At 44.3% G+C, this 14,436-nt stretch overlaps 1 protein-coding gene across 3 annotated transcripts in view; it reads left to right on the top strand.

Moving 5' to 3' along the window:
- Positions 1 to 2,705: 2,705 nt before the first annotated feature.
- Sh2d4b (SH2 domain containing 4B) overlaps positions 2,706 to 14,436 on the top strand; it is an 88,842-nt gene continuing 77,111 nt past the window's right edge. For 2 of the 3 annotated variants that reach the window (XM_059274560.1, XM_059274562.1), the window contains exon 1: positions 2,706 to 2,903. In XM_059274560.1, the coding sequence (XP_059130543.1) occupies positions 2,706 to 2,903 (198 nt within the window). The remainder of the gene's footprint in view (positions 2,904 to 14,436) is intronic. The other variant, XM_059274561.1, reaches the window with a different exon arrangement.

Raw genomic sequence — 14,436 nt, 5'->3', positions numbered from 1 at the left:
GTCCACTTCCCAGAGATTCAAACACATTTTAAAAATGAACCACACTGTGGACAGTATCCCATGCTTTTGCCTTTTCACTTTATCTGCCCTAGATGTTTCCCCTCCTCTAGACCATTGATGTCATCGTTCTTTGTGACAGGAATAATGTTCCCCAGCTGAGTGACATCCAGGTAGTTTCCAGAAACTTGCACAACAGACTTGCTCTGCAAGGAACTGTGTCAGTGTGCAACAAGAAACACACCACTTGGGCCACTGAAAAGTAAAAACAAAATGCAACCTGTCTGAAGATGCTCCTGCGCCCTTATCGCAGAGTCCAAGCCTGGATTGTGGTGGAGAGCAGCCGGCAGGGGGTGCGGTGCGCCAGGCCGGACCCAAGTGGCAGGACAGGTGGATGCGGGCACAGGTGGTGCCCAGTGTGGCAGAACTGACCCTTAGTGTTCCAGAAACCTGACCCAGCGACTGGGTCAGGTGGGTGGATTTGGTGTCAATTGGCCTCCTGCCCCACTGACCTAGGATTGCCAGGAAGCACCCCTCCCCCACAGAGCGAGCCTCTGTAGCACTAGCTGGAGTCATTCCTCCTAGTCTTTTACCCTTAGGGTCACCACCACTTTCAAAGGACCGGAACTCTGGACCTTCGACAGCTGGCCCATTCCGCTGCTCTTACCAGTGTGCTCTCTGCCCTCAATCCCCTATGGTAGGAATCTGGGGTCCCAGAGAGGCTGGATGCTGTTATGTCCTTGCTGCCTTTGGTTCTCCAGTGCCCTGCTTCGCTTTGATGGCTGTGATCAAACGCTGACCAAAACCAACTTGAGGGAGGAGAAGGTTTATTTCATTTTACAGCTTACACTCTATCACCAAGGGAAGCCAAGGCAGGGACTGAAGCAGTGATCTGTCAGGAAGGCTGTTACGGTGATTTGCTTCTTCCGCCTTTCTTCAGGCCCATCTGCCTAGGAATGGCACAGTAGGCTGGGCCCTCCCACAGCAATCAGCACTCAAGAAAATGCACCTACATACATGCCCACAGCCTTGTCTGATGGAGGCAGTTCCTCAGTTGAGCGTTCCTATTTCCAGGTGACTCCAGCTTGTGTCGAGTTGACAAAAACTAACCAGCACACACAATGAGGAGGACAAACAATAACCACATCAGAGGCAGGGCTACGCTGGGGAAGATGGCTTCCAGGCACCCAGGGGAGCGAGGGCTCCAGTGGGGTCAGTCGGTAGAAGCTGTAGTGAGGAAGGAAGTGTAGGAAGGAGCCTGGTCAAGGCCACAGTTTGTCCCAGTAGGAGTTCCTGTATGGAGGCTTTCAGCTCTGAGTCACACTGGGACAAAGGGACTGGTGTGAGAGGAGGCTGCCTTTTTGACCCTGTGGGCTTAGCTGGTGAGAGTCTGCTTTGTCCTACTTACTTCGTTTCCGATCTTGCACAGGGAGACTGATTTCACACTCCCTAGTCCCTTCTATCACTCTTGGTTGCCGGATCTACCTTCAATCCTCAGGAAAGGGGTGACAGAAATGCCACCAAAACAACCGGTTTACGGTGCCAAATCCTACTTGTCTGCCTGTTTTCCCCGATAGGGTTGCAGCCTTAAACTACCCACAGGATGCCAACTTTGAACTCTGGCCGGATAGCTCTAGGTGTGCACTGCCTTTCCCGACTCTTCTTGTGAGTAGCTCTGCATGCAACTCTAGAGGGGAGCCTCTGGTCTCAGCAACAGCAACTGCTACCCACCCTCTGAGCCAAACAGAGGTGGCTCCCTCAAAGCAGAAGCCGGGACACTTCTATTAAGGCACAAAGGCCGTTTTGCTTTGTGGTAATAAGGACATGACAACAAAGGTATCAACCACCACAACCACCAAACGCCTGTCACTAAGCCCATGCACAAAGCTGAAGAGTTTGCTCTAGAGAAAGCAGGCATTATGTCAGCTTTATGGCCTTGAACTTTGGGATAACAACCCCTACTGTGCCTCTACTGATTCCATTTTGTTCTCTTTCTTGAATCCAAAACAGATAGGAGGGAAGTGTTTTTTTTCCTCCACAAGGCGCTTTAAAAAGTAATACCTCAGTCTTCCAGGTACCCTGACATGAGGAAGGCTGTCCATGGTGAAGCAGATGCAGTGTGCAGTTAGGGATCCCAGAAGCGTCTGAATGCTTCATATGTCTCTGTTTGACATTGGCTCAAAGGGCATGGAATTAGTAGACAAAGCTACTTCTTCCCCACCCCCTCTTACCTGCAAGAGAGGGATCAGTTCTCAGCTGGCCAGGCCAGTGTCACTGATACAGCTGGTGTCATCGTTACCTTCCACTGACAGATCACTCGACACCTACCGACCCAGGCAGGGTTGGGGCTGAGTAGAGGTATGGATGCTTATTGTCCCAGAACCCTAGATGAAGCCATGATGCAAGGCACTGCAGAAATGCAATGATCACTAAGCAACCTAGGGCTAGATTGCTTCCTGCCTCTGATTCCTCTCACAGCTCCTTGGTTGTTGCTGCTTGGCTCCACATTTCTGTCCTGGCAGATAGGAGTTCATCACTGGCTGGGAGCTGAGACAGAACAAAGATGCTCTACAAGGAAAGGACACCTGGAGTGGCCCCAAAGTGAGGACCCAGGGCAGAAGATTGGCTCCAGGCATTGGCCTGGACTGCGGATCTGCCTAGCCTTGCAGTCCTGACTGGGTGCACTCTGGTGTGTACCCTACAACATCATGCTGCAGCAGATCCTGCACGACATGTACATCGACCCTGAGCTTCTGGCTGAGCTCAGTGATGTGCAAAAGCACATCCTCTTCTACAAGATGAGAGAGGAGCAGCTTCGGCGCTGGAGGGAGCGGGAGGCATGGGACACCCTGGCCCAGGCAGAAGGCCTCAGGCCTGCGAAGGTCAAGCGAGGTATGTGGCTTTTTGTCACCAGTCCTCCAGGAAGTGAAAAAGTTAGTGAGTCAAGGTTGAGTCCTCCTTTTTAAAGGCCATTACTGTTATAAAAGGCTGGGGATTTGAGCTGGGGGCTCTGGTCACACTAGCATGGGATTCTATCTTCCAACCAGGATTATAGATAAAGAATGTGGCCAGGACTATGCAGGACCCAGATGGGCTAGGGAAATGGGGACTAGCTTTGTCTTGTTGTATAAAGCTCACTATCTGAGAAGACACCACTGAAAGTGTGCTCAGATAGTTGGCAATTGCATGGTAGATAATAGAGTACAGTCTATCTTTTCTTTTCGGATTCTGGGAATTGAATCTAAGGCCTTGTGCATGCTAGGTAGGCACTCTACCACCAAGGTATATGCTCAGGCCAGGTGCGTATTCTTCCCTCTCACTACAGTTCTAGTCAGACTACATTGAAGATATGTAGGTCCTCCCTCCCTGCCATGTAGATTCTGGTTCTCAGCTCAGGCTTGTACTCTTCATCATGCCTCTCCGTGCATGTCTTCATGTGAGAGGATGCTGTGGTTTGTGTTTGTGTTCATCATTTCCAAATGGCAATAACAACTTCAGGCAAGAAGCAAGAGCCCAGCCTATTTTTCAGGTGATTTATATTCAAAGTCATTTGTCAGTCAAAGCAATGGACTGATGCTAAATGACCTGCTTGTGACCTCTAGCTAGCATCAGTCAGGCTATTGCACCTTGCACAGGATTCGGCATCCTGCTGTAGAGAGTAGCTTTTGTGTAAATAGCATTCACTTTATGGTCAGTTTGAATGAATTAATAGTAAATTCAGAGTCACCAAAATTTGTTGGGATTGCATGCATTAAGGACAGAAATCAATAAAGCATTTTCCCTTGGTGCCCCTTGATCAAGGATGAGTCCAGATTTCAATGTGCTACTTCAATCTCACTGTCTTCCATCGTCTTCTGTCTGTTGTATGAGTCTGATTATGTGCCTTCTTGAAGGCTGTCTTGTGACTCTGTCTGTCCCTAACAAAGGGTTTATTCTCTCTTTTATTGAACAGTACAGAAAGCATCACTTGGGGGAAGGAATGAGGGGTACTTCACAATAATCTTTAATAAAGTTTTATGAGAGATTAAGCCACTGACCCCAACTGACCCCAACTGACCCAGATAACAAAGAGTACTACACACATCATTGTTTAATCAAGCAATATTTGTATGTTGCATTCAACATATATGGTGGATATTCACTTTATAAGATTGTTTTCAACCTATATTTACTGTTTTTGGCAAGTGATTATTATAACACATATACCAAAGCATGGAAGTTGCCTTGCATGACACTTGATTTCTGGCACTTGAGTCAACAGTATTCCTTAGGCTGATACTTGAGTCAACTGTGTGCCCTATGATCCTTTTATTCAAAGTCTCAAAGGCTAAAAATTGGTACAGTCCACTAAGGCCACATGGATTAAGATTATAGCTATGCATTAGTTTAGGTAGAAAAAGTTGATTACATGGGAAATCAAGGCAATTAATGTTGGTTGTTGCATTGTCTTCTTAAAGGCAGATTAAACAAACAGGCTGAGTACACAGTAGGATAGCAATCTTAAGTCTTAATAATACCTCCAGGTGTATTATTAACTCTGGCTGTGAGGTCCAGCAAAAGTTCCAGTCTTTTAGAATGTAAGGGCTATTTTTATCATAATACATTGCCACAATTCTATACTTTGCAACACAAATATACTTGCTTTCTTTTCTGTTCCCATGACCCCCACTTGGCCTCCATCTATTCATCAAGTGAAGTGTAGCTTTGATCTGTTCAAAGTGTTCAATTCAGGCCAAGTCCTGTTCCAGGGCTGGGAAGATAGGCCTGTTGGTGACCTAGCTTCTGCCTTCTAATCCATCCTCACTGTTGGTCTGCCCCAGTGCATGCCATTGGCTTGGTGGTACCACCTAATCATGTCCACGCTCACCCTGGTTTGTGCTTATGTTTTTCTCACTGTTGACAGTGTCCTCTTGTTTTATCTCTCAGCACCTTCCCTGCTCCAGGAGTCTTGGGGGATGCCCCTGGTGTAAGGAGGACTTGCTCCTCCGTAACTTCCTGGCACTAGGACCAACCCCAGCTGCAGCAAGTGTCGCCCTGGCATTGTTATTCATCATTCACTTGTCTAGCTCTCCCAGTAGATTCCAAACTGCTGAAACTTGGACCTGTACTTCACTGTGTTTTCCTCCCTTGGGGCCTAGCATAGAACTGGGACAATGAATACCTGTTTTGAACAAGAAATAGCAGGAACATCCCCACCCTCCTCTACCCTCCCTGTAAGGTGGTTGTAACAGAGCTTTAACATGACTGTTGGGGACTGGTGCTAAGTCTGGGCTCCATGCTCTGGCTTTCCCATCACCAGATAGAGAAGTCTACAAGCTGAAGCTTTCCAGCCCCACTCAGCCTGATTCCTAAGGCCTCGCATCTGTCTGGTAGCTCCTTTGGGAAAAAGACAGATGCCTAAAAATTTAACTGCAAAAATATTTATGTGGAGATTTATCACATACTGACACCTACATTTTCATATATAAATTATACATTAAACTCATTTGGGTTCCTGGTGCAGAAGATTCTTTTCTGGGTAATGAAATTTGTGATTTATAAAGACTAGAAAATAGGGGGAACTTGCTGAGGAAGGTGAACCTCCTAGGTCAAAATCCCATTCAGATTTTAACCTGTGCTTCAGTGCTGCCCCTGGTAACGGCTTGAGCCTGACTCCAGAGAAGTCTAGACGAGGGACTGGCTGTGCCCCTGGAACCAAAAAACTTTTTGGTGAAGGGTTGAGAGTGCAGAGTGCCTGATTCCTGTCCTGGGATCATGATGAGGGGTCTTGAAGACCCTACAACCCGTGTGTCAACTTTGATCAGACCCTATTTCAGGTGAGAGTGCTGAACCTCACAGAACAGAAGCAGGACAGCCAAGGGCACCCAGCTGCTGGGAAGTGGAGTCAAATATACATCCCATGACTTTGACCTACATTCTCATGACTGAGCTTTTCCTATGCAATGCCTTCTGATCTTGGAATCCAATTAAATGAATAATCTGTCACTTGTTCTCTTGCCTAGCCACTCACCCATACATTCACTTATCCTGAGGGCTGACATTGACGGACTGTGTAGCTTTTAGCCTTTGATCCTTTGAATAGGAGGATCATAGGGTACACAGTTGACATAAGTATGAGGAGCCAGGTGTCATGCAAGGCATCTGTGTGGTGGCTCAAGGTAGGAACATCCTTCCGTTTTCCTTCCCTGCATACTCGCCTGTTGCTGGATTCTAATGGCTCCCTCTGGGGAGGGGGTGAGAAGGTGTAGTGTCAACAGCACAGACACCAGGAGTCAGTTGAAGGCAAACAATAAACTCCTTTAATAACGGGGAAGGCCTTATATACCCTCTTCCTAGCACCCAGTCTGTGTCACAATCTGGTGGCATTTTGTGGTCATCCCTCATTGGCTGGGCTCAATTAGGAACTCTGACAGCACTTGTTGCTAGGCCCTCAGGCAGACTCCAGGTTGGCTCATAAGGAAGTATATTATAAGTATGCCTTGACAATTGGTCTGAGCCAATTTTCTTGACCCTATGGGCCTATCCTACTGTGCTTGCCTTCCCTTCTCCTAATTGCTGTGCCCCTGTCGAGCTGTATGCTGACCTCTTGGCATCTCTCTACAACCCTGCTCAGGCATGCTCATCCTGAAATGTCATCATGTTCCTTCTGGCCCTTATCCCCACCCTGTTTGTTGTTTGACCCTCTTCCTTTACTGGGAAAAATTTCCAGCTTATAGTAGGCCTGAGTTCATCACCTGAAAGCTCAGGTCACACTCTGATGGCACATATAGTCAGGTTAGGGCAAAATATCCTAGCCTCTTGCTAGTTATATCTGAAGAGGCTATGAATAAACCCAGGGATCATGGATCATTCTAGTTCACAAACCTTGGTGACTGTCTCAACTCTGGGGCATATATTTGGCACCACAGAAACAACCTAGAATGACAGCTTAGACATCTATTATAAGTGGGGAAAGACAGGATTTTGGGATCAGGAATGGTCATACATCTCATTATGAGACACTTCTGTTTTCACTCTCTCCCTTGAAGCAATCTCCTGATCCAGTTGCAGCAGATGGAGACATCCAGCTTGAAAATCTGCTCATCTACTGTTAGGTGGACTGCTTATATTTCTGACCATTAGTTGTTCAATGGAAAGTTGTGTTGTCATCTTGAGGCTCTGGGATAGTATGTCATAACTATGCTCCCACAAGATTTCATGCAGTCACTCCAACATTCTAGGATCTGTGCAGTTTCCCCTTCCTCTTCATTCCTTTTGATGACACCAAAACTTACACTTCAAGTTGGGACTTGCTCATGTGCACTTTCTTGGGGCTAGAGTTAAATTCTTAAAGTATTCAAAGGCAAGGAGTAGCAGTATCTCAGTTCCTCTACTCTTGGGTTGTGTTGATGCTATTTTTTAGGGGGGAAGGTTAAAGACAGGGTTCTCTGTTAAAGACAGCCCAAGCTGTCCTGTAACTCACTTTGTAGACCACAAAGATCCACCTGCTTCTGTCTCCCAAGGGCTGGTATTAAAGGCCAATGACACTATGCCTGACTGTTGATGCTATTTAAAAATGTGTATAGCCTGGTAAATAGAACCAGATCACTTGGATTTTATCACCTGGTGGTATAACCTTGGAAATTCACCTTAAAATGGGAGTAACAAAGGTTTTCTAACAGTAATGGGGGGGGGGGAGATTCAAAAACGGTCTTCACTTAGAAACCTTCATCCACCATGCAAGCACATAACATAAGAGGCAGGTCACATTCAACTTCCTCTTTTCCTGGTATGGTGGTATGGGAGTAGCACAACTCTGCTTGGCCTACCTCAGTTATTCTAGAGTCTGGGAGATAGAGGATAGTGCACCTTAGAGGATGAAGCCTTTTTCTGTGTCTCTCAAGCTAGCACTCCTAGTATTATTTGCAAGTTTATTTTCAATATGTAGGGTAAATGGGAAGAAATTCAATAATTCTGGAAGACTTCATTCATTTTGGGGATGTTGATAAACATTCTAATGGGTAAAGTGAAGACATAGTTTTGTGATGAGCATGGGAGATAGTCCACTGAGCACTGCTATGATCTGCTGATGATGGGAGGCATAGCCTATGGCCTGGAATGATCCTGGCTATAACTGTGCCTAGACATGGGGCCCCTACCTGGTCAGAGCAATGAAACAAAGCTGGTGATCTCTGAAAGGCAGGATGAAGCTGGGTGTGTGTCTGTGTATTTGGCTGATAGTCTGTGGCATCAAGGGAAGATCTCATAGCCAGTCCTATCTGCTGTAACCACCTGTTTTGTGTGATCTAGTGAGCTTTCCACGAGTTGATGTTCCATCAGGCTCATGGCCTTGACTTTGATGTAGATTCACTTTGTAGCTTGTATTCTAACCTGAAACCAAAGCCAGGATGGTGGGACAGCAGCCAGAGAGCGAACTTCTCAGTGATACAGTCTCAACATCACTTCCCTCCTGTAGCTTAGTCCTTCCTCTGTACTGGGAAATGGAGTTACTAAACCTGTCTTCTCCCATAAGTGATTGTGAGTAGTTCATGGGCCACCATGCAGTTCTTGGTGCCTACCCTGTGTACATGGTACCAGCTGATGGCCTCTGGTTCTTCTCATCTGCCTTATTCCTGTTCCTGTTTTGTTTTCCCCAAATCTACTGAGGCAGCCCCATCTGTCAAAAATCACCAGGGTTCACAACTCCCTATCTCCATGCCAGCCTTAACATTACCAGGTGAGTAGTGAGAGGGACTAGATCAGAGCCTGTTGTGAGGGAGTATGGAATCATCTGTAGGGACTGTTGTAGCTAGAGTTTTTCTTCCTGGCCCACAGTCAGGACAAATCTCTGTCACCCGCCAGTACCACAGCCGCTCAGACCCAACCAAGTAAACACAGAGACTTATATTGCTTACAAACTGTATGGTCGTAGCAGGCTTCTTGCTAACTGTTCTTATAACTTAAATTAATCCATTTTTATAAATCTATACCTTGCCATGTGGCTCATGGCTTACCGGCATCTTCACATGCTGCTTGTCATGGCGGAAGCTGGCAGTGTCTCTCCACCTTCCTGTTCTCTCAATTCTCCTCTCTGTTAGTCCCGCCTATACTTCCTGCCTGGCCACTGGCCAATCAGTGTTTTATTTATTGACCAATCAGAGCAATTTGACATACAGACCATCCCACAGCAGACTGTTGTCATAGCTCTTGGTATCTGACAGGTGGGAGTGACCTCAAGGATGAAGGTGTACTTATTGAAGTTATGGAGAAAGAACTTTATGTGGAACCCTTAAATATCAGCTCTAGACATTCTGAATCTACAGGGAATGTCAGCTGAGAACTTCTGATAAGGGGAATCATGGAGGGGTCCTCAGCAAGTGAGCATAGGAAGATAAAAAGCAAAGGAGACCAGGGAGGCAGGAAAAGCAAGAGCATTTCATTCTTTGGGAAGAATTCTCCTAGATGAAGACCTGTTTGACCCGTGTAAACCCTTTTTAGCCTCACCTTCTTAGTGACCTGGAAGCTGCACCTGTATGTATTTTGTGAATTAAGTTATGACACATTGTTGGTTGTAAGACACACTCTGATTCCAGAAATGTTCAAAGGTGTGTCTTTGAATTGATGAAGTGGGGCATGAGGTCTATTTTAGTTTTGGGCAGATGAAATCTCAGGCAGGTTTAGCAGCATGTACAGGGAAACTAGGAGATGAAGTAGGATCTGAGCATCAGCCTGCCTGCTAGGATTCAAGTTTCCATTCTTCCTGCCTCAACACACAGCATTTTCTTACGTCTTTTACTTATTTATTTAGCATTTTTGAGATGTTAGTTATTTTTATTTTATGTATATGAGTGTTTGCCTGAATGTATGTCTCTGCAGTACCATGTTGGTGCAGTACCCTTGGAGCTCAGAGGAGGTATCAGATCCTTTGAGATTGGAGTCACAGCTGGTTGTGAGCTGCCTTGTGGGAACTGAACCCAGGTGCAGCCAGTGCTCTTAATTGATGAAGTATCTCTCCAGCCCCTAAAAAGGCTTATTAAGGACAATTAAAAACCACCATACAAAAAAAGCAAAAGTGTAACAAAATTATTAGAGGAATAAAAGAAAATGCAAAATAGAGACATTTAAAATATAGAACAAGGAAAATGAAAAACAATCATTAGATAAAAAGTCTTCTTAATAAATATTTCTGAAAAGGAGAAAGACCATCAAGATGGTTCCATGAGTAAAAGTTCCTGTGCAAGCCTGATGACCCGAATTTAATCCCAAGGATCTACATTAAAAAGCCAGGTGCAGTGGGTTGCATGTGTAGTCTGTTATTCCGACCTCCAGATGGGAAGCCAAGAAGTTCATGGCCAGCTGGCCTGGAGTATGCAACATGGCAGAAACAGGAGAGATCATGCCTCAAAACACAGTAAGAGAGAATCAACTCCTGGAAGTTGTCCTTTCTCCTCCACACTCATGCTATAGTACACACACACATCTGCTCTCACACACAAATCATGCATATATGGAAGTATATGCACACACATTAATAAATTTTTAGAGAACAAAATAGGAGATAAATGAGAGGAACAGACAACTATTAATATTCAGCAAATATAAACAAGTTTTTCAAATCAATTAGGAAAAGAAAATTAAGAGAAAAATTGAGAAAATATCTGAACAAGCAGTTTACAAGAGGGCTTTTTCATGTTTTTACATTCCAGCCATAGTTTCCCCTTCCTCCCATCTTCCCAGTCCCTCCTCCTTACCCCTTGTTGTCAGTTCAGTCTCTGTGAGCCCCTATGAGCCCATGTTAGTTGTTTTTGTGGGTTTTCTTATGGTGTCCTTGACCCCTGGGCTCCTACAATCCTCTCTCACCCTCTTCTGCAGGATTCCCTGAGCTCTGTCTAATGTTTGGCTGTGGGTCTGCATCTGTTTGTATAAGTTGCTGGATGAAGCCTCTCTGATGACAATTGAATTAGGCACCAATCTATGAGTATAGCAGAATATCATTAGGAATCCTTACATTGACATTATTATTTTTTTCCCTCAAGTTGTGTTTGGTTCTATCCTAGGTCTCTGGGTCAGTGTCAGGGGTGGGCTCACTCTCCTGGCATGGGTTTTAGGCTAGACCAGTCATTGGTTGGCCACTCCCTCAATCTCCAGGCCACCCTTAACTCAGCACATCCCATAGACAGGACAGACTGTAGGTTATGTGGCTGGGTTGGTGTCCCAGTCCCTCCACTTAAAGTCTTGCCTGGCTCATAACTGGCTCATAAGAGATGTCCAGTTCAGATTACATATCTGTTATTGCTAGGAGTGTTGGCTGAGGTCATTCTTGTAGATTCCTGGGAGATTCCCTTGCACCAGGTTTTTACCTGGCCCTGCAACTGTACTCCTTTCCAGTAATCTCTTGCAGTACTTCCCTCCTCCACCCCTACACCTGCTGGCTCTGTTCCCACCCCCATCCACCCACAGTCCCCTCATGAAAATTTAAATAACAATGAAGATGTAAAGAGGCACTCAAGCTCACTGATTGTGATGGTTAGTCTTGATGTCAATTTGACAGGATTTATACTCATTTAAGAGACAAACCTCTGGGTATTTCTCTGAGGCTGACCTTACAGGTTTTTTTGAGGTGGGAATACCACCCTGAATGTGGAGAGCACCGGTCAGTGGCCTGGAATCCCAGACTAAAGGAAAAAGAAAGCATTGGTCTGGAGAGATGGCTCAGAGGTAAAGAGTATACTGTAGAGCACTTGAGTTGGGTTCCCTGCATGGAGGCAGGTACCTTTCCTGACAGGCACTGAGCCCCAGTGGAGGATGCTGGGCTGAATTGCCCAGATTGAATTTCTCTTTCATTGTGTCAGAGACTCTTGTGCCTGTCACCTCTGGCTTCACTCTCCAGCCTGGAGGTCAGCAGGGACAGTCTCTGAGAAAGGCAGCTAGCTAGTTATATCACCTTGTAATCTGATCGCAGGTCTCAGCTCCGCTGAAGTAACAGCTTGCAGATGGCTTCATTGCTTCTCAGTCTCCCAGAGTTGTGAATACTAGTGCTTTCTAGTTTTTTTTTCTCACCTAAGAATTAGCAATGCTTCTTAGGGTTTTCCAAATGGAAATAGAGACATTAGACATTGAGGTCGAAATTCTTTGGGTTTGTTTTCATATCAGCCTTCCCCAAGTCACTTTAAAATTACCTTAAGTCTCAGGGGTCATTTATCTTTATCTTGTTTAATGGGTGTGTGTAGATTTTTTTTTTTTTTACTCTTTTGGCTCTTTGCTCTTTGGGGGGCTCTGCCACCCAGCTCCCAAATAAATCATATAGAGGCTTATTCTTTCTTATGAATGTCCAGCCTTAGCTTGGCTTCTTTCTAGCCAGCTTTTCTTAACTTAAATTTTATTAACTTAAATTATCCCATTTTGCCTATTCTTTCTCTATTCTATATACCTTTCTCTCTTTCTTTTTTCTCTCTCTCTTCGTTCTTTCTATCTTTCTTTCTTCCTTCCTTCCTTCCTTCCTTCCTTCCTTTCTTTCTTTCTCTTTCTCTCTTTCTCTCTTTCTCTCTTTCTTTCTTTCTTTCTTTCTTTCTTTCTTTCTTTCTTTCTTTCTTTCTTTCTTTCTACATTGCTGCTTGTGTAGTTGGGTGACTAGCTGTGGCCAGAAATTACTCCAGTCTCACCTGGCCCTGTAGTCCCTCCCACAGATGCTTATAAAGTGGTCACTCTGAGGCTTATATTAATTACAAACTGTATGGCCTATGGCTTCAGCTTCTGGCTAGCTAGCTCTTTCATCTTTTTTTTTTTTTAAAGATTTATTTATTTATTATGTATACAACATTCTGCCTCCATGTATCCTTGCATGCCAGAAGAGGGCACCAGATCTCATTATAGATGGCTGTGAGCCACTATGTGGGTGCTGGGAATTGAACTCAGGACCTCTGGAAGAGCAGTCAATGCTCTTAACCTCTGAGCCATCTCTCCAGCCCCTCTTTCATCTTAAGTTAACCCATTCCTATTAATCCGTATGTTGCCATGTGCCAAGATACCAGTCTGCTGGCATCTTGTTGCCCCTTCGGTGGCAGCTTGTGTCTTCCTCTCACTCTCCCTTCTTCTCCCATCTCTTCAGTTAGAATGCCCTGCCTAACCTTATTCTGCCTCATCATTGGCCAACAGCTTTATTTATCAATCATTCAGAGCAACACATATTCATAGCATACAGAAAGTTATCCCACAGCACTTTCCCTTTTCTGTATAGTCAAAAAGGAAGGTTTTAACTTTAACATAGTAAAATTACATATAATAGAACAGTTATCAGGCAAGAATTACAGTTACAATATCTAGTCCATTTGTATTTTGGTAAAATTAAAGAAAATATTCTAACATTTATCCTATATTTGTGAGTCTAAAGTTTCATATCTAATTTATCTTTTATCATAACCAAGGAAAATTATAACTATCTAGTCTTCGACTACATCAAAGACCCCAGAAGGATATAATATTATCTAAGTAAACAGGAAATGCATTGCAAGCAACTTCCATAATTCTAGAAATGACAGAGACATCTGGCTGCCTGGAAAGTCACCCAAAGTTCCTCTGTAATATTGGGGCATCCATCTTCAGCCTACAGGCCTAGAGTCTCTGGCAGACTTTTTAGTGAAACAGGAAATTTGAAGGATTGTCTTGTCTATTGGCAAAGTTCATCAGTTGCTTCTCCATATGTCCTGCAGAATGTCTGGCAGTCTCCTCTGTGAAGCAGGAATCTTAAGGACCATCTCACCCTGTTTTGGCAAAGTTCAGTGGTCATTTTCCCATGGGTCCTTCATGTCCATTTTATACAACATACTGTCAAGCAGTCCAGGCAAGAGCATATTCTTGCCCAAATGGCTAACTTTTGCCATAAAGAAAGCAAACTCCATATGGAGTTTCTTTGATGCCCATCATCTTCTCTGAAGTAGATTGGTGCTGCCAGGAGCAGACATGTCTCAATGTCCAGAAAATTCAAAGTTCTTAAAACATTTTAAATGCCATATTCTGTAGATCTTAGAAGTGTTTGAAGATTACCTACCTAATTGAAATATAGCTATATATACCTAGAAACTTAACTAACATGACTATAAGTTTATCATAGATGACTGTTAATCTGTATTTCTTAATTATATTTTACAAATTTAAATGAATTATATAAACAAGAGGGGAAATACACATACAGTATAACAAAATTAAATTTGTATCAATAAACTAAAATCTATAGCAATGTAAAAAAATTTCAAATGAGTTTTTGCCTTTTAAAAATAGATTCAATAATCTACTCTTTTATCCTATCATATCTATATCCTACATTTCTATATTAGCTAGCCCCTGATATCTTCCTCTCCTTTCCCTTCTTGCTCCCCAATCTTTTTTTCTCTCCTTTTCTCTTTCTATTTATTCTCTCTGCCTGCCAGCCTGCTTATCCTTTCTCCTGCCTTGCTAATTGGC

Source organism: Peromyscus eremicus, chromosome 9 (assembly GCF_949786415.1).
Source record: "Peromyscus eremicus chromosome 9, PerEre_H2_v1, whole genome shotgun sequence".
Taxonomy (NCBI): Eukaryota; Metazoa; Chordata; class Mammalia; order Rodentia; family Cricetidae; genus Peromyscus; species Peromyscus eremicus.
Note: the sequence above shows the minus strand (reverse complement) of the source record. Positions and strands in the feature narration are given on the sequence as shown.